This window comes from Lithobates pipiens, unplaced genomic scaffold (assembly GCF_037356315.1).
Source record: "Lithobates pipiens isolate NorthernLeopardFrog02 unplaced genomic scaffold, aLitPip1_a1.2 Scaffold_13, whole genome shotgun sequence".
Classification (NCBI taxonomy): domain Eukaryota; kingdom Metazoa; phylum Chordata; class Amphibia; order Anura; family Ranidae; genus Lithobates; species Lithobates pipiens.
The window spans coordinates 505,341,754-505,369,711 of NW_027507718.1; the positions used below are offsets into that span (position 1 = coordinate 505,341,754).

Here is a 27,958-nt window from a genome sequence, read left to right on the forward strand (position 1 = left end):
AGGTTTGCAGTTGTGCCATACTCTTTCCATTTACAGATGATGGATTGAATGCCATATGTTCAAAGCTTGGGATATTTTGTTATACGCTAACGCCGCTTTAAACTTCTCCAAAACTTTATCCCTGACCTGCCTGGTGTCTTCCTCGGCCTTCATGATACAGTTTGTTCACTAAGGTTCTCTAACAAATCTCTGAGGGCTTCACAGAACAGCTGGATTTATACTGAGATTCAATTACACACAGGTGGACTCCATTTACTAATTAGTTGACTTCTGAAGGCAATTGGTTCTACTAGATTTTAGTTAGGGGTATCAGAGTAAAGGGAGCTAAATACAAATGCACACCACACTTTTCAGATTCTTTTTGTAAAAAAAATTCAAAAACATTTATCATTTTCCTTCCACGTCACAATTATGTACCACTTTGTGTTGGTCTATCACAAAATCCCAATAAAAAAACATTTATGTTTTTGGCTATAACATGACAATGTGTAAAATTTCAAGGCACTGTAGTAACGGATAGATTGAGGGTAGGTTTACTACCCTGGTGTGCGATGTCACGGCCCCTGCAGCTTACTCATGTATTTGCAAATGTGTACAAACTAAACCCCTGTTTTCAACGTGAACTGTTAGAAAGGAAAATTTGGTTTGTTGCAGGCTGGTTGGTAAGTTGAGCTGGGAATTTTTCATGGTTTATTTTGACATGTGTCGCCCTTCCATGTGCTCCATGCGGTTAAGGCCAGTTATAGGTTGGGGCAGTTGCTGTTTGTACTAATGGACGTTACCTTCAAAGTGATATGTCTTGTGCTGCTGTGTCCTGGTTTAGCAGAAATCTTCCTCCTCTAATGCCGCCGACCCCCCACCCAGCCCTGCAATCTTTCGGTACAGCGAAGCTTAATAGAACGAAGGTAGCTTAGACAGGCACTCATCAAGAGTGCCCAACTGTAACCATCCTTCTTGCCCAGCTCCTCTCTTCATAGAAGACGTACTACAGCTACTATTAAAAAAGGATCTATGACTGGAGAACAGGCTGATGATTGAAAGGACCTACATTCATAGAAACTTATTTCATTATTGCTGCTCCTACTGTTGTAGTCACACTGTCCATTGAGAGCACCTGTACTGGTACAAAGGTATTTATTGGACATAGGGGCTTTGCAAGGTCAGGGAGAGTTTGGACCTGCAGTCAGGAAAGCTGAGCATTTGGTAACCATCCTAGATAGAGCATCCTATCATAGAGAGTCATAGGGCCTGTAACTAGACATACAGTGAGGGGAAAAAGTATTTGATCCCCTGCTGGTTTTCTATGTCGCCTACCGACAAAAAAAAATGATTAGTCTATAATTTTAATGGTAGGTTTATTTTAACAGTGAGACAGAATAAAAACAAACATATCCAGAAAAAAACATTTAAAAAAAGTTAGAAATTGATTTGTATTTTAATGAATGCAAAAAGTATTTGATACCTTTGCAAAACATGACTTAGTACTTGGTGGCAAAACCCTTGTTTGCAATCACAGAGGTCAGACATTTCTTGTAGTTGGCCACCATCTTTTGCAAACATCTCAGGAGGGATTTTGTCCTACTCCTCTTTGCAGATCCTCTCAAAGTCATTAAGGTTTCGAGGCTGACGTTTTTTTAACTCGAACCTTCAGCTCCATCCACATAGTTTCTATAGGATTAAGGTCTGGAGACTGGCTAGGCCACTCCATGGTGCACTCCTTAAGCCACACTCCTTGGTTGCCTTGGCTGTGTCTTTTGGGTCATTGTCACGCTGGAATATCCATCCACGACCAATTTTCAATGCTGTGGCTGAGGGAAGGAGGTTCTCACCCAAGATTTGACAGTACATGGTCCCATAGTTCCTCTGATGCGGTGAAGTTGTGCTGTCCCCTTAGCAAAAAAACACCCCCAAAGCATAATGTTTCCACGTTTGACGGTGGGGATGGTGTTCTCGGGGGTCAAAAGCAGCATTCCTCCTCCTCCAAACACAGCGAGTTGAGTTGATGCCAAAGAGCTCAATTTTGGTCTCATCTGACAACACCACTTTCACCCAGTTCTCCTCAGAATCATTTAGATGTTCGTTAGCAAACTTCAGACGGGCCTGTACATGTACTTTCTTGAGCAGGGGTACCTTGTAGGCACTGCAGGATTTCAGTACTTAAATGTAACTGATTGTTTTCTTGATGGTTATGGTCCCAGCTGTCTTGATATCATTGACAAGATTCTCTCGTGTAGTTCTGGGCCGATTCCTCATCATTCTCATGATCATTGAAACTCCTCGAGGTGAGATCTTGCATGGAGCCCCAGACCGAGGAAGACTGACAGTTATTTTGTGCTTCTTGCATTTGCGAATAATCACACCAACTGTTGTCACCCTCTCAACCAAGTTGCTTGGCGATGGTCTTGTAGCTGTTTTCCATCCTTGTGTAGGTCTACAATCTTGTCCCTGACATCCTTGGACAGCTCTTTGGTCTTGGCCATGGTGGAGAGATTGGAATCTGATTGCTTCTGTGAATAGGTGTCTTTTATACAGGTAACAAGCTGAGATTAGGAGCACTCCCTTTAAGAGAGTACTCCTAATCTCAGCTCGTTACCTGTATAAAAGACACCTGGGAGCCAGAAATCTTGCTGATTGATAGGGGATCAAATAACTATTTCACTCATTTAATTGAAAATCAATTTTTTTACTTTTTTTTTTTTAAATGCGTTTTTCTTGATTTTAATTTGTTATTCTGTCTCGCTGTTAAAATAAACCTACCAATAAAATTATAGACTGATCATTTCTTTGTCAGTGGGCAAATGTACAAAATCAGCAGGGGATCAAATACCTTTTTTCCCCTCACTGTATCCATTAGACAATTATCAGGGAACCAAGTTAAAAAGGCTTTTTTTTTTCAGAATAGAAATCTCACCGATGTCATAGGCCATAAAGTCAGCAGAAAAACACTTCGCCCCCTGGCTCATTGATGTGTCGTTGTGGGTGTTCCCGCCAAATACAATCATGGTGCCGCTAATGATCACTGCAGTGTGCAGGTAGCGGAAATGTTTGCTGTCCTTTAGGATTTCCCTAGACACAAGAGAGAATGAAAACAAATGTTACGGCATAAATGGCAAAAGCATGACCCGCTGCAAAGTGAGCACCTAAATGACCCTGTTAAAGAGGTAGTAAACGTTGAGGGGGGGAACAAACCTTGCCATGCAAAAAGCATTTGTGGGCTGCGGCACTGAGCTCTGAAGGAATGGCATGGGTATGCCATTCCTTCTGAGCAAATGCTCTAGTGACTTCACCAGCTACTGCTCACTAGAATATCTCCTAAACATTGTACATGTAGGAGATATTCAACTACAGGCAAGCTTCATTTATTTTATTTTTTTACCAACAGGTAAGGTTAAAAAGAAGCGTTTACTACCACCTTATAGTTATGTGCAAATGTGGAAACTGGTCTCTGCAGGCCTTCATTCATTTAATTCTTCCACCCACTGAAAGCAAAACGTCAAAAATAGACAGATTGAGGGTGCTTCCCAAATGCTCTAATATTATATTTAAATCAGGGCTGGACTTATACCTAGTATTAATAAATTCAAAATGGACCTTAAAAAAAAATTCTCGCACTAATCATTTGAAATGCTTGAAGAACCAGTCCACCCAAACGTGATCCTTTAACAAGTAGAGCCTGATATACAGAGAGAAATTGTTGACTTGCATGTCCAGGAAACCATCCTGAGTTATTGTGCCTCATTCCCTTCAGGCACAGGTGCAAACCCCACCACTTAAAAGTCCCACCACTTCATTGTTTACATGCAAACAAATAGTGTAGCTGCAAATCCATTGTTGCAAACACTTTTTTCTGGCATGTTCTGCTTCACTAGATTGATTAGTGCTTGCTACCCTCCTCCCCCATTTACATTCTTCAAAATAGAAATGTATATTAAAAAAACTAAAACATCATAATATATATATATATATATATATATATATATATATATATATATATATATATATATATATATATATATATATATATATATATACATATATATATATACATATACACACATACACACACACACCAATTAGTGAAAGTGGGAACCCCCATAATGGACACAGCAGGTGTGCAGCCGCAGAACTGCAGAGATCTCCCTGAGAAAAAAATATATATACGATTTATTGCTCAAGACTAAGCCAAACCTCAAACATCAGCTATGGGGCAACTGACTCCCCTGATGCTCCTGTAGGTGATAATGAGCACGCCTCGTTAATGTAAACAAAAATTTTACAGAACTTGAAAAAAAATCTGACAAGCAAAAGGGAGAATGTAAACATTAGTAGGCAAAGAAAAAAAATTAAATAAAGACGCTCCACCAGTGCCGGCTCGAATTTTGGCTGATTCCTGCCGAATCAGCAAAAATGTGGGCCCTGCAAGAACCAGAAATGTAATTTTAAATGCTAAACTTTTAACCAAATACTTAAAGCGTCAGCAGTCACAGGAGCTGCCATTAGCGTGAGTGGGAGAACCGAGTGACTTCCTCTTACTCTTATGGGCTGAATGGTCAAAATTTGAGCCACCTATGCCAGCCTTAAAGTGGTTGTAACACCAAAGTAGTAGATTTACTTCCAGCCCCTCTCTTGCATCTAGCAACACACTTAATGGATTTTTTTTTTTAACAAAGCCTCTAACGACCTTTTTTTCAGATATCTTAAGACCGATTACGTGACTCCTGGCCTCTCTCCTACTTCAATCCAGAGCTACATTGGAAGGGGCCGAGATCTCCCTCTGACGTCTGCCAGGGAGGTCATGTGACCATTGTGCTGGCCGCTCAGCTCCTCCCGATGTAGCCCTGGTTTGGACTAATAGAGCGACTGGGAGTCACATGATCTGCCTGAAGATATGTGAAAAGGTATTTACAGGCCTTGTCCTAAACAAAACTTACACTTATCGCTGCATACAAGAGAGGGCTGTCAGTGACCTTTATACTAAAAACAATAAAAAAAAAGTGCCTAAATCTTTCCACTATTTTGTAGACGCTATAACTTTTGTCCAAATCAATATACACTTATTTCGATTTTTTTTTTTTTTTTTTAACAAAAACATGTAGCAGAATACATATTGGCCTAAACCAGGGTTTTCCAAACTATGGCCATCCAGCTGTTGCAGAACTACACTTCCCATGAGGCATTGTAAAACTGACATTCACAGACATGACTAGGTATGATGGGAATTGTAGTTCCTTAACAACTGGAGGGCCATAGTTTGTAGACCCCTGGCTTAAACTGATGAATCTTTTTTTAGAAATACTGTTTTTTTTCAAAATGGTCGGTGGTTTATAGTGCATAGAGGTGATCAAATACCACCAAAAGAAAGCTCTATTTGTGGGGGGAAAGGGACAATTTTATTTGGGTACAGCATCGCACAATCGCGCTATTGTCAGTTAACATAACGCAGTGCTGTATCGCAAAAAAGACCTGGTCAAGAAGTGGGTAAATCCTTCCAGGGCTGAAGTGGTTAATTCAGCAGCATCGTCTCAAAATACCATGACCCTTTTTTCCTTCACATATAGCCAAACAATCACTGGAGAGTACTTCCCAGTAATCAAGACTCACAGGCCATATCTTTAATAAGTTTATAACACCTACCACATACGGGTGTCCACATCGTACTTGTACAGATCATCAGCCAGTCGGTATTTATTGGCAGTAAAGGCCTTATAGCCCCCATGGATGTAGATGGATCTGGTGGTTTCATCATAAACACTGCTGTGACCGTATCCTCCTTGGACTAGAGCGCCCACAGTCTCCACGATTTCCCAGGTGTTTGTGGCTAAGGGAGAGAGAAACAGAGGGGTTACCACATTGCATCCTGGCAGCTTTAATATAAAATAAATTATATATATATATATATATATATATATATATATATATATATATATATATTTTTTTTTTTTTTTTTTTTGCCCCACTCCTATTTTTCAATCAAAGGATGTCAGGCAGGGTGTGTGCTGACAGGGCCAGCCACTGAGCAACTTTCAGCTGGTTCATAAGGCATTCGTTTTTGTGCACTGTGTGTGAATATAAACCTGTATGGCAGCACCCATATTGGTATGCACATATGGGTGCTGTCATACCCACAAAAAACTGCACAGGTGATCAAATACCACCAAAATACCCATATCTGCTAATTATGACAGACAGGCAGACTCTGCTGCTTGCTGTATAGTGCTGCATATTGCCTGCGCGTCATGGATTTTCCTTGGTTCAAGCCAGCTCAGGCTAAATGAAACCACTCCACGTTCAACTGATATTTTATCTCAGCAGTTAATATAAACAAATGGTGATCGTTCTCCTTCATAAAACACAGAGCCAGCAGAGTTAGGGCTCATGCAAACTGCAGCTCAAAGAAGCGGCTCCTTAAGGCTTTTGAGCTTTTTTGAGCTCTTATTTTTTTTCTGCGTGGAAACTCCCCTCTATGTTAGCCAATGTTTCCATGCACACTATGGCTTTTTCAGGCATATGTTCTTACAGACAAAAAAAAACAACAAACACCAAACTCACGTTTTTGGGGCAGAAGTGTCCAAAAATGCACGAAAAGGGCAAGAAAAAGCTCAAAGAAGCTCGAAAACACACAAAATTTAAAATTTGCTGAGAGGAGGGTTCGTGAAAAAAAAAATGCTTATGCTCAAAAAAGCTCAAAGGACCTCAATAAAAATGTGCAAAAGAGCCCAAAAAAGTACAAGCTTCTTCAAGCTAAAACAAGAGAAAAAGAGAGAGATACTATGTATCTTTCTCCTCCACTCAGAGAAAAAACATAAGGGGGGGGGGGGGGGGGCTTCACAGTGACTGATCACTGTTGTAGCCAATCAGAGGCCATCACAGCAATCCGGTAAACCAGAAGCAGGCGTTTCATGTCCCGATTGTTAGCACAAAAAGGCAGACTCCCAACTAGGCGGCCCCATGGAAAAAAGCCCAGTCTAGTGGGGCAACATATTTATGTGAGGTCGGCATCAAGGGGTTAAACAAAAGGTGTGCAAAGTCTTAGTTATTTTTATTTTTTTTCCTTTAGAAAGCAGCTACAGCCTGAGTAGAAAATCCTTTCCCCCTGCCGTGAAGTCACAGTGATCTCTCTGCAAAATTCTGATACACGTCCTTCTCAGTCACACACATAGCAAACCAATAGCACCACTGGAGAAGAGACACTTCAGAGGGGATATGATTTAAATATACAAATACCGTACTTGTGACCCCACAATAGGGATAAAACTTTTCTGCAAAAGGGAGTTTAACAAGACTCATGGCCACTCATTAAAATTAGAAGAAAAGAGGATTAATCTTAAACTACGCAGAGGGTTCTTTATGGTAATAGCAGCAAGGATGTGGGATTCCCTTGCACAGGCGGTGGTCTCAGCGGGGAGCATCTAAGCACCTGAACAACCACAACATACAGGGATATACAATGTAATACTGACATATAATCCCACACACAGGTTGGACTTGATGGACTTGTGTCTATTTTTCAACCTCGCCTACTATGTAACGTAGTTATTCTTTTAAGTAAAAGTGCAAGGTTTTGGCTTTCTTAAATATTCAGGTTTGAGGTTTATTAACAATTTTAATTTACTGAGAGCACTGTAGTTGATCAATAATGAAATGAGTCCTCAAAAATACAACTTGGCTAATAACTGTGCACACAGTGTAATTACAGTCCGTGCTGCCCCAGCTCTTCCATCTCTCTGCTCACCTCCCTACATAACCTTGTACATAGCTACTGGGTAGGCAAAAAGAGGAATACAACAGGGTCACTTGAATGAGAGATCTAAAGAATGATCGGGGGGACAGGGTTTCTTCAACACTAAAGCCGGCGATAGATTGCTAATCACACTAGCTTAATACTTGTAGCTTAAATATTGATATATGTGCACAGTTTTACACTATAAAGGGCCATTTTCTGTACCTTTTTGAAGTGTCAGTAAAAAATGTGTCGGACAGTAAATTTCATTGGCAACACTGCCCTAGGGCCATGAAAAAAAAAGTCTGTCACCACCTACCAAAACTGTATTGCTGAATGCTGCTGATGTAGCCATACACGGGACAGTGACCGAAGAAGACCAGCATGACAAGACCACCATCAGTTAGATTTACTATGTGAGAGGAATGGCCGACCACAGCGTACTGTTCCTTGATGTTCGGAAGAATCTGAACCCACGACTCGTTATGCACATGAAACACCCACAGCTGGTTGGTGACGTTCCCCGTGGCATCTATTTTACCACCATACATGTAAAACTTGTCCTACAAAGAAAAGAAAAAAGATTTGGTGGGATAATCTATGACAATATTTAGTGCTATATGACTTTATAAGTAAACAAAGTGGCTTAATTACACCTTTTACACACACGGATATACAACCATCCATCCTTTAAATATCATGAAGATTCTATTTCTATCCATTAAACACAACACATGCTATATTACATCATGTTCATACCCACTCATACACTAGAGCATTTGTTTTCTGCAGACGGCAACAACCCTGGTTGATCCTGCTGTTCACTGTCCCTCCCCTCCTACTCTGTGTTCCCGCTGCAGCCTGAGATTGTATAGACAAGATGCTGACATCTACTGAGCATGCTCCAGTTTCAGTTCCCTTCTAAGCTGTTCATTTGTTCCTTTCTCATATCTGTGCAGTCCAGAGTAACACATGTGGTCATGTACACAGCGGTAAATGACACTCCCCTCTCCATCCTCCTCCAAGTCCTCATACTTCTAAACACTATGGAGGCACGATAGAAGATGGTTGATTAATGAAGACCTCACCTGTGTCAGTCCCAGCACATACACAGGCTGGAGGAGCATGACATATCCTTTAATTGGCAGAACCACTTCCAGATCTCTTTACAGTGTAAACAAAGCGAAAACTATTGTCTGTCAACCTAAACACTGCCTATATCATGTTGCTGCAAAAAAATAAGTAGAATAAAACTTTGTTGCTATTTATTTTAATTATCTATTCTGAAAGGCTTTATGTCATGTGACTGGCACAGCACCAATCAGTGCTGTGCAGGCACAGATTCTTAGCTCAGCAGAGTACAAGAACCTCCTCCCTCAGAACTTTCCCCAAGGACAGGAAAGACCTGGGAAATGTCACATGGCCTCTGAACCGCAATGATTAAAGTGAAGATTATTTTTTTTTATATCAAAGTGTTACTAAACCCACAACAGTAAAATCAGTCTGTATAGGCAGTAAATCATGCTTGTTATACTCGCTGTGGGACCTAAGAGGTTAATCCTCTGCATTATGAAAGAAAAAGTTGTTTGATCCTGTCTTCACCCCTTCTTCCAAAGTCCCCAATCCATCTCCTGATAGTACAGAGCCTTGGGGGCACTCTGCACATGCTCAGTTTGTGGTGTATTGCTAGAGTTTTTTTTTTCTTTGTTTGGTTTATGTGATCAGCACAGGGCCAATCAGCACTGTGCAGACAAAGGGGCAGGGGTCCTGCAGCCTCATTGTCAGAGCAGAATGAAAACTCCTCCTACAAGCTTTAGCCAGACAATGATAGAAGTCACATGACTGCTATATACTTCTGATGAGAAAGGGTATTTAGCAGATTATATTTACTAAAATAGTTGCATTTCCATGTTCTGTGTACTGTGGGAGACCAGATATAGTGAATGCAGAGTCCTGGGTTTAGTATCACTTTAACTTAAATACAGTGTTATGAGCTCGTATACATAACTAGAAGGGTTAATGGCACTTTAATATCTTTAGAGAATGCAGAGAAGCCTGAGACTGTACCTTATATACTGCAAGGGAATGCCCATATCTAACAGTAATGGAGTTGACGGAGTTGTTTAGAGGAAGCCAGTCATGAAAGACGAGATCATACCTGTACAAAACACAAAACAGTTACTGACAAACCACACAGAGTCACACAGCAGACTGCCTACAGCATATCAGACGACATTTTATCTGTACATAACTATCATCAACATCAGAAGTCTGGGTGGAAACATTTCTTGGATTTTTCTAGTATTACAGTAAAGCTGAACTCCAGGTTTATGTTTACTTTAGTTTGTTTGGGCCAAGCTGGCCCATATGAACTACTTCCTTTACTATTTGCTGCAGCAGCTGTCAGCACTCTTATAACTATATGTAGCACAAGTTACATACAGTATACAGGGCTGTGTTCCATCGGTGGTACGGGGACTTCCTGTCTGCTGCTGGAACAAAATGGAGTCAGCTGGGTGCTTGTTAGCCATTCACAGGAAGCCCTTCCCTTCTATGAATGAATGCACAGCTTCCTCTGATTGACCAAAGATAAGGAAGAGCACTGAAGGTTTTTTTTTAATCTTGATGCATAGAACGCATTAAAGATAGTCCCATGCATATATTGTACCTATAGGTAAGCCTATAATACGGAGGGGAGTCAACACACGTCCTTGCATCATTTCTGGTCCTCGGCAATAGTGTCAGCAATACATGCTTTATTGTTGGTGTTAAAATGTGAGTACATTTCCACATCTTTTTTATAAAATAAAAAGTTTTAATAGTATTACACTATTGGGATCCCTTTCTCCTTTACATGGTATATGAGTGGAACATTACCAAAATACTCCGGGTTGGCAAGCTCTCAGGGTGCTACACAGTGGCAAATACTGTGAATGCCTTATACCCCAGGCGGATAAGAAAACTCTGGTGAGTGCAGTCACAATAGGAGCGGTACCTGGTAGAGCTGCACAATTCAGGCTAAAATGAGAATAGCAAATTTTTTTGCTTAGAAGATAGATCACGAATCTCTCACGATTCTCGTGGTGAAACATCATCTTTCACACTCAACTGTTTCTTTCTTTTCTTTATTGAAGTGTATTTTTTCCCCAAAAAATTGCATTTTAAAGACGGCTGGGCAAATACAGCGTATCAAAATATTGCAGCAATTGTCATTTTATTCCCTAGGGTCTCTGCTACAATTATTATAATATATATATTTATCCATCTCTCTCCCTCCCCCCCTCTCCCTCTCCCCCCTCCCTCCCTCCCCCCCTCCCTCCCCCTATCCATCTCTCTCCCCCTATCCATCTCTCTCCCCCTATCCATCTCTCTCCCCCTATCCATCTCTCTCCCCCTATCCATCTCTCTCCCCCTATCCATCTCTCTCCCCCTATCCATCTCTCTCCCCCTATCCATCTCTCTCCCCCTATCCATCTCTCTCCCCCTATCCATCTCTATCCCCCTATCCATCTCTATCCCCCTATCCATCTCTATCTATCTATCCATCTCTATATCACGTTTGGGGGTTCCAAGTAATTTTGATTTGAACTTAAGAAAGAAGTGTCAGAAAAAGATTTTGACTTTTAAATGGTTAAACTTCCCACATTTACATGGTTGAAAGCTTGGCAGACTGCCCAGATTATTTGTTTACACAAGAAGTTCTATCCCTTTGATCTAAGAAATAAGCCTTAGTCACAATGTTTCAAGTTCTAAACTTGGCAGACTGCCCAGGATGCTTTCTTCTGACAGCTAAGTGAACAGATAATCTCTCCACTTGTTTATATGAAAGAATCGCCTACTCTCAGCAGGAGAGATCGTGGGGGGGGGGGGGGTTAATTGAGATGGCGATTTTTTTAACGATTAATGGTGCAGCTCTAGTACCTGGTCACATTTCTTTACTTGACTACACAACTTGCGGTCTGGCTGGCTGTCGGTATGAATCGGTGGAACGCAAGCCATTATACGTAGGGGGGAACGGAGGCGACTCCATACAGCAGTCCATTCAATAAGCCAGCAGCCCCAGTGCCAGGATAGGCACATTTTAATGTAAGGAGACACTTTTTATTAATAGATTTTTTTAATAAAACAGTATTATGCTATGGACGCTCTTTGCTTTCTTTGTATATCCCTCCTGTACTACTGAGGAGGAAGGTCCCTAGAATCTCTATATTCCATCATATGTGAGCAGGCACTATCTTGCAAAAGCGCAGTTCGAACGTCTTTCTTAGGAAGGAAGTCAAACTGATCTGGTAAACAGATCATTTACTCATTTCACATTTGGGTGTTCACGTCTACCTAAATTTGGTGAAGGATCACATATCTTTGTCAGAAGACATCATTTGGAATATTGAGGAGATATATATATATTATATATATATATATATATATATATATATATATATATATATATATATATATATTATATATATATACATACACATATATATACACACACATATATATACACACACAACTTTTTTTGTGGATTTGTTTTATGAACAATTTCAAATTTTTTTTCTATTAATTTTTTTTTTTTTTTATATATTGGTCACTTTGTTGGGACTATATGTATTCAACATTTTCTGTTAAGGTGGACGTTTTTTGATTAATATTTGTATATATGACTATTTTATAGGACATATATTACTGCTTCAATTTTGAGAATAAGTATCAGTCAATGATTATTATTTATCGCAGTGACCCCTACATCCAATTTCTTCACACAATAGGAGAGCGGATAAGTCACGTATGCTGTGTTCACCTTCTGAAGAGGAAATCTGATCAGTTTTATCCCAATATGTTTTCACGACCGCAAAGCACTTTATCGGACACTAATTATCTAATCCAAATGTGATTTTTATTTTTATTTAATTTTTTATATTCTATTTGGATCTATATCCTGCATTGGGATTTTATGTTCACTATTTATATGCACCTATTGTACATATTTACACATGATTGTATGTCAAGTTCATTTTTATTTATATTCTATATTAATAATATATAATATCTTCGATATTTTGGTATAATGATATGTGAGCATATTTGATCATGGCACCTCAATTTTGAATCACTGGATTTTATCATATCACTAAAATTAAAATTCTAATTAAGTTAGTATTGTATTTATCAATGAACAGCGCCACATCTACTTTAATTTATTTTTGCTTATCATTTACCCTACCCTGAGAGTAATTAGTAGAGGCAGCAGTTCTCTTTGATTTTTAGTTTTATTTTTTCTTCATCCTTTTTCCACATTTTAATTTTCTCTGCTGGGACTATTTTCTAATACATATACATTTTTTCCTTTGCGTGGCATCACATATACACCTATTCTATAATACGGCTTGCCTATAGATACTGTAAATATCTCCTAAACGTGTGCCATTTAGGAGATAGTTACTGTATATGCGGCCAATTAAGTCAACGGAACATACGCTGTGAAGGAACCACCTGCATGCTGACATCACGCGACTCCGGCCAGTCACACAGCCAGAGTCTGCGGACTTGGAAGAAAGATGGGCAAAGATGGATGTGGACTTCAGCTGGGATGATGATGACTTAAATTGCAGGTGCAAAGTTTAACATAATGTGCTAGTATGCAATGCATACTAGCATATTATGTTTTTTTCTTTTTCTTTCTGACCTGAATAAGACCGGGACTTTACTTCCTCTTTAAGGTAAAAAAAAAAAAAAAAAAAAAGACCTTCTGCCTTTGCAATCACATTAAAAGGCAAAAGCTATTAATATGCTTGCACAAAATGCACTCTGAAATATACTGGGTTTCACAGCACAACTAAGCAAACTATGGCTCCTGATGCTGTGGATCTACAACTCTCAGAATGTTATAGCTGGAAGGATGAGGTCTCCTGAACAAGCAGCAAGGGAATGTGAAAGAATACTAGATATCCAATAACGATATACAAACAGCCAAACCAGGGCCGACGCAAGAATCCAAATATTTAGCGCTAAAAGGCTTAGATCACCCTTCAGACTATGTTTCAGGTTACACACAATTAGGATACGACATGAAACATGGGCACATTCCCCAACCCCCACCCTCAAACTGGGGGAAGAACCACAGGATTCATCTGACCGCAGAGTTCAGATTTGTTTTGAGGGATCTGCAGATATCAATGGAGCACAAGTGTGGCGACGTCTGCGCAGATGTAGTCCATTGTTTACTTCCTCCTGCCCCATAACAGTACATCTGTACGGCTGTACAGTCCTGGCTGGAGGAGATCTGCGGGAGAGGCTATACATTGCACTGATCACAGCTGAAAAGCTCTGAAGGCTTCAATGCAAAAATGTATTAAATGCACAATTTTGTATTATTGTTGGTACAGTTTATTCGATTTTTGGAAGACTATGCCTTTAAGTTATCTTCTTACTCATGAAAGATTTATATACTGTAGTCTGATTCTTCAGAATCAGGGGTGAGATGTCCCCTGCTATTGTCTGACCACAAACACTGCAAACAAAGAAGTTGGGAGATATTGTGCGACTTCGAATAGCTACTAAAGCGAAAAAGGAGCTGACAATCTTTTCATAAACTTGTATTGCCTAGAGGCGATTCAGTTCGCATTGTGCGCTATACAATTATTTCATTCATTCATGTTATTGCATATTTGTCATGACTTTATTTAAAGAGGAACTGCCGTCTGCTCACATAATTTGTAATACAAACATCTTTGCCACTCTGAAGCTTCCCTCCAACCACTTTGCCTATTATTTTATATATATATATATATATATATATATATATATATATATATATATATATATATATATATATATATATACTGTGATTCTGTACTTGCCAAATGTGCTGCAGAAATCTTCCTCCACTGAGTATGGCTGCATCCATTTTAACTGTGGGCAGCTGAAGCTGCTGCCTGTTCACTTCCTGGATTTACACACACACACACAGGCACACCTCCAGCTCTGAAGCTCTCATTGGCACTCTAATGACTCACCCCCCCCCCCTTCCTGGCAAACTCTCAGGAGGGAGGGGGAGAGGGAGAGCGCTGTGCATGATGTCATAAGCCTAGGATAATGACCAGACAAGATAAAGGAAGTGCGCTGTATAAGGTATTTTGCTGGCAGAAAAAAAAATGTTTTACTATCCGAAGTTAAAACAACAAGGGCAGAAGATTTAATAGATGGAAAGATGAAACAATGACTCAAGTTCCACTTTAAAGAAGTGTTAGCCAAAGTTAGTTCTGCACTCATGTGACCCGTTTTTATCAGACAACAGGCTGAAGTCCACTGCCATCACAGAGCCGGTCCAGCCTTGGGCAAGATCAGGACAATTGAGTCGGATCCACTCACATGCCTGGACCAGCACCCGGCTCAGCCTCTCAGCGAGCTTGAGCCAGCCACTCCCATCTCCTCCACAGCCCAGCGCTTCAGTGGAGAGGGGGGGGGGGGGGGACATATGGGAGCTGTGACAGTCACCAGCTCTCTGCTCAGGGAGCTGAGAGAACAGAGCGATCTGCAGTGTTTGATTGCTCGGTTCTCAGTGTTAGAGCCAGCGGGGGTAACTATGCTGCTTCCATCTAGACCAGTATGATTTTGGGGGGTGGGTCCATACTTCTCTTTTAAGCATTAAGACACCAGGCTGAAATATATACACTTCTTGTAGAATGGATGGGTGTTCATAAAATCAATTAAAATCCCACCAATTAAATGGTTTGAAATGTGTTATTATACTCAGCTTCCATATGGCAGCTGAAAGCGGATATCAGGCTTGCAGGAATAGCATCTACTCTATAATTCTTACCAGAGTGGAATGTGATCAGGGTCAGCCTAACAGATGCAGTCATGTTCCTTAACAGCTCTAAGATCAGGCAAGAACATGGGGAGATTCACTGAAACTGGAGAGTGCATAATCTGGTGCAGTTCTGCATGGAAACCAATCAGCTTCTGGAGCACCAGGCAGGGGAGGAGGCAACGGGATCCAGCTCTCAGCAATGCTCTAGGAGGCAGAGCCAGTAGTCAGACAGCCAGGTGGATCCCGACAATCTTGTTGAGATCCTTTCATAGACTGGAGCGGCTCTGCCACTCTGGGTCACAGTAAAGTAAAATTAAGTGCGCTCCAGTGGACCCGCAAGAGAAGTATGAAAAAATACCTAATGGTCAGGGTTTTTTTTTGTGTATACACAAGTTTCTTTCTACAGTTTTTAACAGCCTTTAGCAGTTTGGCTGGCACTTACTACATGTCATTTTCCGTTTCCAGGATCACAATTTCAGTTTGCAACAAAACAAGCTTGTTGTACTGCCCAACTCCACAGAGAAAAATAAACCATTAAGTGACATTAAAGAAATGCCTGTGGCTCTGTGATTTAAGGACTTGGTATGCAGTGCCGAGTATCAGCACCATCTACCCATATCAGGAAATTAGAAAACTTCAGAAGCCCAAATCAAGTCCTAACGTCGTTATCACTCCACATTCTTTTATGTCGGCCTTCATATCTAACATACAATAAAGCCAGCAAAAGATGCCAAATGTAAAACTCTGAAATGCACCAAATCATGTCTAAAGCCCAGATGAAGCATCTGTATTTATTACTGTAATTGTCAGGATGTATATACAGTAATAAATACAATGCTGTTTAGTTGCTAAGAGCTGAGTCAACCTGTGCTGGCAGCACATTAGAGAGTCAGACGCCTACTCTTATCTACTACAGTCTGATACCTTCACTGCATCAATCAACAGTACTGCTCAGAGAGCTAGAGCAGTGTTCATTGGAGCAGAGAGAGAGGTGCATATGAGACCACTGGAGACAACGGCCACTCTGCTTGTCTACAAGAGTGGTGGTCAGACTCTCCAAGGTGCTGCCAGCACAGATTACTAACCTGTGCTGCAGCGCTAAAGAAAAAAAACTATATATACACACACACACATATATACATTATATATATATATATTATATATATATATATATATATTATATATATATATATATATATATATATATATATATGTGTGTATTTACAGTATTGGTGCATATGTAGCCTAGAAGCATTACAATAATAAATGCAATGGGTTCAAGAGGGCTTTAATTGACTCAGTGTAGTAACTTCTAAAGCCGCGTACACACGGGCGGATTGTATGGCCAACTTAGTTCGTCATACAATCCGACGGACAGTCCGTCGTACTTTCGACTGAACGGACTTGACCACACACGGATGCATAAACAGTCCGTCGAAAGCTTGCACGATGACGTGTACAGCACGTACGACGGGACTAGAAATAGGAAGTCCAATACACAGCAATGCAACCCTTCGCCGTGTAAATCCTTTCTGAGCATGCGCCATTCTTAGTCAGTCGAACTAGCCTACTGACGAGCGGATTGTCCGCTGAAACCAAAGTATGACGGACAGTATTTCGGAAATTCCGAAATACTTAGTACGCCAGACTGCACGCTGAAAAAGTCCGCTGAAGCCCACACACGAGCGGACTGTCCGCTGAAATGTGTTTCGACGGACTAAGTACGCCATACAGTCCGCCCGTGTGTACGCGGCTTAATACATGTTTTTTGAGGCCATGTCCTACATGAAAGCACTGCAGCACCTGAAGCGCCTTTGTTACTCTCCACATATGAAGACACAATGCAATAGGCCTTGTTTTTCTGACTTTGTATTTGCGTTTTATTTTGCAACCTTGCTGTTTCTCTGAACGCTGTCATGTCTAGCCGAGTTCCATTTAGTTAGCAGGCAAAAGCTAGTCCAACGCAACTTGTGCACTAACACAGATGTGCTTGAGTAGCGATGTGTTTATAAGAAAAAAAAAAACAGCATTCAGTATCAATGAATGGGCATCATCTATAGAGATATTTCAGCAGGTAAAATGCTCCTATAGAGAGAAGGTTTTATATGGCGGTGTCCTTTGCAGCATACAGGTCCCGATATTGGTATATATTCAGTTCCTGGATCAGAGTTTTACAATTACAACAAAAATGTGATGCCTGTAGAGTCCGGCTCTGAAGCAAAAAATGAAATCTTTAGATCAAGGTTGGAAAAATCTTAGTTGGCTACAGGAAAAGTTCTCTGAACATCCTTCCCATAAGCTGCTCGGAGATACTTGTCTATATTACCGTGAAAGCTAATGGCTCTGGCACTGCTGTGGTACTGTCAGTTTAACAAGCAAGCCTAATAGCAGGAGGAAAGAGGAATGAAGAGAGACGACCTCAATGTGGTGCATCTCTGTCATCAATCAGCGAGTTGGGGTGGGGTGGTAATTAAGCTCTATAGTTTAACAGCTTCAAAAGCTTCCCATCTTAAAACAATATTCTGCCGTTTCATTAGCACAGAGCAGTTGTTTAAAACCAAAGTCCAAGTTGAGAGGGATTATACAGGCAACATTTATGGGAAACTTGTAATCCTGTCCAGCCACTCCCTTTAACTCAGGCACCCCCCTGTTGCACGGTATAACCAAGAAGGTGACCTCTTTCCCTGTCTGCAGTTAGAGCACTTTTACACTGCCAGCACCCGGGCATGGGCAGTAAAGCACCGCTATTTTTAGAAGCGCTTTACTGTCGATTTAGCAGCGCTATTCGGACGCTAGCGCGGTGGTTTTAACCCCCCGCTAGCGCCCGAAAAAGGGTTAAAACCACCCATAAAACGCCTCTGTGGCGGTGTTTTGCCGGCGCCACTGACTATTGATTTCAATGGCCAAGGGCTCTTTAGGAGCCGTGTGTATTCACTGCTCCTACAGCATTGAAAAAGCTGCTTGCAGGACTTTCTGTGACGCCCTGCCAGTGCAGCGCCACAGTGTGAAAGCACTCAGGCTTTCACATTAGGATTGCTGCTGAGACTTTTTTTCAGGCGCTATTTTTAGCCTGAAAAACACTTCCAGTGTGACAGGGGTCTTAAAGGATAAGTTAATCTTTCTTAACCCATAATCAAGGTGTAAGATGTTACGAACAGACGCGCCCCCCCCCCCCCCCCCGCACCTTCCAGATCCCCGCTGTGACAGCTAAGGGGGGATCTTCTCCCTCCTCACTAGCTGTCACAATTCAAAAATACGTGGCCAAGCGGGGCTTTGCCCACCCATCCACATCACTGATTGATAGGGCTCTGTACATTGAAAACGACAAGGTTTAGCAGCCGTCAGCTTGAAGTTTTCAATAAACTACCAAGGCGCTGTAGAGCGCAATGGTAGTTCATTTTTGCTTCCTGTCAGATTGTATCTGCATACCTGTATGGGATGTAAGGGCGCACAGACACTGGCAGATCTACTGGAGACCTGCATTGCACCAGCGATCTACTGATACGCTGTCAAGTCTAGCCGAGTTCCATTTAGTTTGCACGCAAAAGCTAGTCCAACGCAACCGGTGCACTAACACACATGTGCTTGAGTAGCGATGTGTTGATAAGAAAAAAATGCAGAATTCAGAATCAATGAATGGGCATCATCTATAGAGATATTTTAGCAGGTAAAATGCTCCTATAGAGAGAAGGTTTTATATGGCGGTGTCCTTTGCAGCATACAGGTGCCAATATTGGTATATATTCAGTTCCTGGATCAGAGTTTTACAATTACAACAAAAATGTGCTGCCTGTAGAGTCCGGCCCTGAAGCAAAAAAAATAAATCTTTTTAGATTTTAACGAGCAGGGCCCTCTGATTCCTCTTGTACCAAATTGTAATGTAACTAATGTCTGCCCTCATGTTGTAAAGGGCTGCGAAACTGTTGGCACTATATATAAAACCTGTATAATCAATAATAATATCGAAAACCAGGGATAAAGGCATTGGACCAACTTTCTTATCCTTCATACAAAGTCCCAAATTTCCCTATCTCTCCCTCCCCTTCCATTTCAAAACAGACACACAGTGAAAGCCATGCCTCCGCTCCTTCCTCCCAGAAATTCCAGTAACAGCCAATTGCTCTGCTGCTCTCAGTAACGGCCATTAGAAGGTAGAAGATCAAAGTAGCAGCAATGATTGGAGGACTCCGAGGTAGAGAACACAGACTGCAGGTAAGTGTTTGGGGACAAGAAGGGAGAAAAATAAACCGAGGCTTTTTTACTTGAATGCAGACAATGCATTCGGGTAAAAATAAAAATAAAATGCCTAGCACTACTTCTAGGTCCTGCCTACCGTCCTCACGACATGCAGCCAGAGTTCAACTGAGATTAAATATAATCTAATACTATAATAAAATATAAAGTAATGTCTCCTTTGGGCGGACTGACATTAATTCTATTTTCCCGTAACGTGTCTGGCAGCTCTTTAAAATAATCGTACTTGCAAACACAATATAGAAACAAAATATGGTTCTCACGCCATAACCATCTGGTAATTGGAATGGTTGAACATGTAGCCGCCCACAATCCACATGACATCATCCACCACCACGGCCTTGTGAGACGCTCGGGCCAGCTGTGGGAAAGAGAACTCTTCTCGGGTCCAGAACGACTGGTTGGCTGGGACTGGGACTGAACAGCCGGGACCTGAAACAGCCAAAATAATACATATGAAGCAGTGACCCCCCCACACCTCAAATAAACATCTACAGGAAGAGTAACACACACAGGAATTCATGTCCAACAATAAATGCCAAAAAATTTCACCCATGGCAACCAATAAGCTTTCAATGACTGCACAAAATTAACATAATTTGCTTCTATGGGACATCACCAACAGTCCTAACTTTAGACAATTGTACCGTAAATACAGTTGTCCTTTAATGCCAAATCAGCAGGATCTGGCCAAATTTTGATCTATCTATGGGCAGGCTGGTTGTACTGAAGTTGATCCACATCAATACAACCAACCTGTTTTTTTTTTTTACCATACACTCACTGTTGGACGCTATAGCCCCCAGCAGTGAGCATTGTATTTTGTCAGTGGGGAAATCTCCCGCTGTCAGAATACATTAGTGCAGCAGGAGGGATTCCCCCATAAACACAGACAAGTGGTTTTCTTTCCTCCAACCCATGGCTGAAAGATACAAAAACTGCACAATCTACACTTACTGACCACTTTATTAGGTACATCTGTTCAATTGCTTGGTAACACAACTCAATGCATATAGGCATTCTTAAGGCCCCTTTCACACTGAGGCGCTTCTTAATTGCCAGTAAAATATTGAGAGCTTTTAAAGCGCTTTCCATTCATTTCAATGGAGAGGGGGCATTTTTTCACCGATATGCCCCAGTGTGAAAGCATTCATGGATTTTAATGGAAATAGGTTTTTGTGAGCTTTTCAGTGCTTTTTTTTTTAGCATGAAAGCGCCAGAACAACGCCTCAGTGTCAAAGGGGTCTAACTTGGTGAAGATGACTTGGTAAAGCTCAAACCGAGCATCAGAATGGTGAAGAAAGGGGATTCAAGTGACTTTGAAGGTGGCATGGTTGTTGGTGCCAGATGGGCTGGTCTTAGTTAATGATCTACTGGGATTTTCAAGCATAACCATATCTCAGGTTTACAGAGAATGGTCAGAAAAGAAAATATCCAGTGAGCAGCATTTATGTGAAGGGAAATGCCTTGTTGAGGTCAGAGGAGAATGGGCAGAATGGTTTGAGTTGATAGAAAGGCAACAGTAACTCATAACCACTCGTTACTCTCTGAATGCACAACACATTGAAGCAGATGGGCTGCATCAGCAGAAGACCACACCGGGTGCCACTCCTGTCAGCTAAGAACAGGAAACTGAGGCCCCATAGCTCACAGGCTCACCAAAATTGGACAATAGAAGATTGGAAAAACATTGCCTGGTATGATGAGTCAATTTCAGCTGCGACACTCAGATGGTCGGGTCAGAATTTGGTGTAAACATGAAAGCATGGATCCATCCTGCCTTGTATCAATGGTTCAGGCTGGTGGTGTAATGGTGTGGGGGATATTTTCTTGGCACACTTTGGGCCCCTTGGTACCAAATGAGCTTCGTATAAATGCCACATCCTGACTATTGTTGCTGACCATGTCCATCCCTTTATGACTACAGTGTCCCCATCTTCTGATGGCTCCTTCCAGCAGGATAATGCACCATGTCACAAAGCTCCAATCATCTCACCACTGGTTTCTTGAACATGACAATGAGGTCACTGCAAGCCAATGGCCTCCACACTCACCAGATCTCAATCCAATAGAGCCCCTTTGGGATGTGCAAGAGAGAAGGAGGGGTTTACAGGGACTTTCAGGAAATCATGGCCTGGTAAGGTCACACATTTCCATCCCTGGGGACTTTAAATGAAATAATGGCCCGGTAAGGTCATAAATTTCCATCCCAATATAAGTGATAAGGAAGGGGCTTTACCAGCCCCAAAAAAGGGGAAGTGGGACTTTACATGAAGCACATGACTGCCAAAAAAGTAGTTGGGTGATCATAAGGGAATTTTATTTACATGATACTGGAACATACAAGTGAGTATATCGTTTAATTATGATTGTATCCCATTCTGATTGTGGTGAACCAGGGAATTTTATGGAGGTCTTACCTTTAATGACAATTGCTTTGTATATTTTTTATTAATTCATTTATCATTTTACCATTGATATGAACACTACAATGTATGTCTATTCATTTTATGACTTACCTGTGCATTTGTTGTATGATTATATGCAATTCGTGATTGTCACTTGTATGTTCCAGTATCATGTAAATAAAATTCCCTTATGATCACCCAACTACTTTTTTGGCAGTCATGTGCTTCATGTAAAGTCCCACTTCCCCTTTTTTGGGGCTGGTAAAGCCCCTTCCTTACCCCTTTGGGATGTGGTGGAACAAGAGATTCCCATCATGGATGTGCAGCTGACAAATCTGCAGCAACTTTGTGATGCTATCATGTCACCATGGAGCAAAATTTCCGAGGAATGTTTCCAAACACCTTGTTGAATCTATGCCATGAAGAATGAAGGCAGTTCTGAATGCAAAAGGGGGACCAAAGCGGTACTAGCAAGGTGTACCTAATAAAGTGGCCAATGAGTGTAAAGCCTGCTTTAGAAAGTATCAAGTGAACGAGCCACAGTAAAGTCAAATTTCCTTACGTTTATACTGATTCCAGGTGCCTCAGTGAGAATATGGAAGCCAGAAAACAAACCAACACATAAAAGCCTGCAAAGGCAGCCTACATATTTTTTTTTTTTTTTACACATGGATTATTATACTTTTTAAGTTGGATGAAACAAAGTTTATATGAATCATTCCTTGGTAGAGGAAAAAGTCTGCTGGAACTCACCCTGCCAGTCTGGGTGGCAGACGCATCCCTTGGTGCCGTTCACATTGCACACCCCACGATCGGGCTCTCCGCAGCTGTCCAGGCAGTACGGGATGTCACATGACTCTCCTTTCCAGTTCTCAGCACAATCACAGTACACTCCGGTGCCATTCCCCGCCACACACATCCCCCTTCCAGAGCAGTTGTTGGGACAGGTGTCAATGCTGCAACATAAAAGGAAATCGTGTGAATACCATAAAACAAAGGAAACATGCAGGGGGGCAATTATTTGCATTGAAATATGACGTTTGATAAATATTAGGTCATTCTTTAGGCTAGAGGCTGTATTCCCATGGGGGAGATCTTCAAACATTTCCTGTGATAGTGGCAGCACAGGAATCAAGGATTGGAAAGTCAGAAGAGTCCAGACAACTGCACATCCGAAAAATCATTTGTCTTATTGCACCTATAAAATCACATTCATACACCATATAAAGACTGGGGGGACGGAGGGGAAAAATCATTGCGTTTCGTGCTTCCACTAGCACTTAAAGCAGGCATGTCCAAAGTCAGGCCCGCAGGCCAATCACGGCCCGTGTACCCGTTTCAGGCGGCCCGCCTAGCAATTTTGACATGTATATCTTTTGTGGCCCCCAACGAATCCCCGAGTGCTGGGGACCACAAAAGATAGATATGCTGGCTGTCTTGGAGGGGGCGGGACAAGTGCCGTGCATAGAGGAAAGGAGTATTTCCTGTTTACTCAGCATCCTGTGTAAAAGGAAGTCCCGTCTCCTGCGCTGCCATTGGACAACTGTTTTGTCCATCATAGGAGGCGGGACTTTCAATTAAAGAGGCCGCCGATAAAAATAGGAGTTTCTCCTGTAGGTCTGTTGGCGCTCATCACCCCCTTCCCTGTCTCCTCCAAGTCTGCAGATGGACGTAAATCAGGCTGCACCGACGGCAATGGTGAGAGTCCGCATCCATGGCAATACGGCGGGGGGGCCTGCACCCATGGCAATACGGCGGGGGGGCCTGCACCCATGGCAATACGGCGGGGGGGCCTGCACCCATGGCAATACGGCGGGGGGGCCTGCACCCATGGCAATACGGCGGGGGGGCCTGCACCCATGGCAATACGGCGGGGGGGCCTGCACCCATGGCAATACGGCGGGGGGGCCTGCACCCATGGCAATACGGCGGGGGGGCCTGCACCCATGGCAATACGGCGGGGGGGCCTCCATCCATGGCAATACGGCGGGGGGCCTCCATCCATGGCAATACGGCGGGGGGCCTCCATCCATGGCAATACGGCGGGGGGCCTCCATCCATGGCAATACGGCGGGGGGCCTCCATCCATGGCAATACGGCGGGGGGCCTCACTGATGGGCACTGACCAGGCTGCATTGATGGGCACTGACCCTTATTTTACTTTACAGTTCTTTATTTAAAATTTAAGTTTTTTTCCTGAAACTTCCTTTTTAAAGTTAAGGTGTGTGTTATAAGCCGATAAATGCAGTATATCCAAATAACACACCCGAGCTCATCTCTTCACCACACACAGCACAAAGGCAAGAGAATTCTTGTTGGGCTGTGTATTAGCGCTCGGACGAACACACTTAGACCGAATTTTAATGGTTTAAAGAACGTCAGGCAAAATGGTTGGCTGTCACGCATGTTCACTTCATCAAATTTGGCCCTCTTTGAAAAAAGTTTGGACACCCCTGACTTAAAGTGTCTGTAAAGTCTTTTTTTTTTTTTTCTATAAAAACGAAAAAGTTAGACCTCTTTCACAATGGGGCATTTTTCAGGCACTAAAAAGCTAAAAATAGCTACTGTAAATCGCCTGAAAAACGCCTCTGCCGCAGCCCCAGTATGAGAACCCGAATGCTTTCACACTGGAGCAGTGCACTTGCGGGACATTAAGAAAAAGTCCTGCAAGCAGCACCTTTAAAGCAGTTTAGGAGCGCTGCATACACCGCTCCTCCAACGCCCCTGCCCATTGAAATTGACTGACAGCAGTGAAGCCACATCCGGGCACCCACAGTTACAATGCCAACGCCGCAGAGAGGAGGGGGAGATGAGCGGGGCTTCGTACCTCCCACATCGTTGGACCCTGGGACAGGTAAGTGTCCGATTATTAAAAGTCGGCAGCTGCAGCTTTTATTTATTTTATTTTTTTAAGCAGAATGTCGCTTTAAGTACAAAGGTATTAAAGGCATCAATTCAGATGCTGTCAAATATTAAGATTCAAACCTAGTATGTGGACAGGAACAAGTAATTTTATTTTATTTTTTCTAAAAGATAATCTGCATTAAAGAGGCAAGAAATAAAGTTGTGCATCAAAGCTTCTTGGTTTCCTGGCTCTGGGACAAATATGGAAATAAGCCCCTCTCGCACTCCCACAGATTTCGTGTCAGTACCATCCAGTGCCAGGCTGGCATACGGGAACTCTACGGAGAAGATAGCGGGGAATCTCAGCGGGTTCTGTGAATAGTGACACGCACAGAATCCTAATTACACATAACACGTCTGGTAATATTTAGGTTTCAGCTGTCAGAGCTGTAAAGGCGTCAGTCAATTATTTCGAGTGTCAACTTGAAAAAAAAAAGAAAACATATGTTGCTGTAAAAAAAATGACATCTTGATGCACATCTAAAGTAGACTTAGACATGCTGTACAGAACACGCCGTCAGTCTGGAGTTGAACCATTTTACCTGTAGCCTATGTTGAATCCGGTCAGGTTGTAGGCGGCGTCACTGAAGAAATGTAATAGAGCGTAACCAGAGGTAGCCGCAACTTCCGGAACAGACTCGTTACTTTCCTTCTCCGGAACGATAAGTCCGCTGAAAAAAAAAAAGAAGGGAAACCATATCACTGATCGTGCAACTACAGTCTGCAACTCACATTTGGAAAAATCATGTAATAGTAATCAATTTTATTCTTCAGGGACATGTTAAAGGGCAACAATCCAATATTTTCCAAAATAGGCACACCAATAGATTACAAGCAGCGGATCAGCCACATAGTATATTTTATAAGTATTCGTGGGTCAAAAAAATTATTTAAAAAAACAGTTTTTTTTTTTAATAAAAAAGGTTTTTACTTGGAGATTTTTGGTAATCAGCATAATATGATTCAGAACAGAGAATTTCAGTAAAGCGAAGCAAAGAAATTCCAAATGAACTCGAGCCATTATAAAGGTCAAACAAAAATACATTCAGTCTGCACCTTTATCGGAGACTTCTTTAAATCGGGGGTTCCCATCAGAGACCCCCTCCCCGTTACATCGGGGTTCCCATCAGAGACCCCCCCCCCCGTTACATCGGGGTTCCCATCAGAGACCCCCCGTTACATCGGGCAGAGGTCCAATACTTGGGACACGAGTGGGGGAAGGCAGACTGTGCTCCAAACCAGCTAAAAATCGAAGCCCACTCTTCAGAATAAAAAACAGGTTATGGCCTTTTTGGGCACAGCTAAACTATTATTACTAAATTTGTTCCCCATTTCAGCACAACTGCCAAGCCACTGACTGACCTAACAGCTGCAAACTACAAGCAAAGGTTCATTGTACAGACAGATGCCTCCACATGTGGGCTTGGGGCTTTCCTCAGCCAAGTAAACGAGGGGGGGGGGGGGCACCCGGTGTACTTCCTTAGTCGAAAGTTGTTGGACAGGGAGGTGGTCTATGCCACCATTGAAAAGGAGTAGCCTGGCTATAGTATGGGCCTTGAAAAAACTGCAACCCTATTTGTACAGCAGGGAGCTCACCATTTTCATGGACTACAACCCCCGCATCTGGCTGAAACGGGTCTTAGGGGATAACGGCCACTAATGTGGAGTTTTGCCTTACAACCGTTTAACTTTACTATTCAGTACCAAAGTGGGAGCCAACACCAAAATGCAGGTGGGCTCTCCCATCAACAAGATTACCAGTAAAGCCCAGTCACCCTGTCTTCTCTCCCGCGGCTGAAAGGACTCCAGGGAGAAGGACCAGTCTACGCTCTCCTCAGCAGCGGGTATGTTATCAGAGAGAGGCAGAGGTTGCCTGGATAAGTAATACTATGTTTGGGACAATTTATTTGGGGTACTATGGGGATACCGGCATGGGGGGACTGGAGCTACTGACTAACGTTTGAGTCAACCCGTCTGGGGTCTCCTCCTGTGTTAGTCTGCTGCCATAAGGGAAGGTGTGTCACGGGAGTCACTTTGGGTAGGGTGCCCAAGAACTCCATTCTGATCTGTGCTAGTCGGACTTGCTGTACAGCCACACTGGAATATTGCATATATTTTGTGTTGTCTCATGCTGTTGGACTCTCTTGCTGAGATCATTTTGGGGTTTACCCCGCTCGGAATTCCAAAGGGAGGGGTGATGGAGTTTTGATGTTTTTTTTTCACCTTACACTGAATTACGGCTAGTAACTGCATGGGCTTAAAGATCATGGATTGCGTGGTACCGGACAGAGAAAGCATTTACGGTGGATATAGTCCTGTTGAGGACAAGAATTTGTCACCCCCCTTACATCAGGGACACCTCCCCTTACGTCGGGGGTTCCCATCAGAGAGCCCTCGCCCCTTACGTCGGGGTTCCCATCAGAGAGCCCTCGCCCCTTACGTCGGGGTTCCCATCAGAGAGCCCTCGCCCCTTACGTCGGGGTTCCCATCAGAGAAGACCCCCTTACGTCGGGGTTCCCATCAGAGAGGACCCCCCTTACGTCGGGGTTCCCATCAGAGAGGACCCCCTTACGTCGGGGTTCCCATCAGAGAGGACCCCCCTTAGGTCAGGTTTCCCATCAGAGACCCCCCTTACGTCGGGTTTCCCATCAGAGACCCCCCTTACGTCGGGTTTCCCATCAGTGACCCCCTTACATCTGGGCTCCCATCAGTGACCCCCTTACATCTGGGCTCCCATCAGTGACCCCCCTTACATCTGGGCTCCCATCAGAGATCCCCCTTACATTGGGGCTCCCATCAGAGACCCCTTTTACATCAGAGTTCCCAGAGACGCCCCTTACATAAGGGTTCCCATCAGAG

The 27,958-nt window shown here is 42.6% G+C and overlaps 1 protein-coding gene across 1 annotated transcript in view; it reads right to left on the reverse strand.

The window, feature by feature from the left end:
- The window catches only part of ATRN (attractin), a gene marked incomplete in the record, with an annotated part of 385,746 nt that overhangs the window by 220,174 nt on the left and 137,614 nt on the right, over nucleotides 1-27,958 (reverse strand). Inside the window, 7 exon segments of the mRNA XM_077478033.1 lie at nucleotides 2,912-3,066; nucleotides 5,635-5,818; nucleotides 8,040-8,283; nucleotides 9,788-9,878; nucleotides 20,051-20,219; nucleotides 22,949-23,151; nucleotides 25,642-25,770. Coding sequence (XP_077334159.1) covers nucleotides 2,912-3,066; nucleotides 5,635-5,818; nucleotides 8,040-8,283; nucleotides 9,788-9,878; nucleotides 20,051-20,219; nucleotides 22,949-23,151; nucleotides 25,642-25,770 — 1,175 coding nt within the window.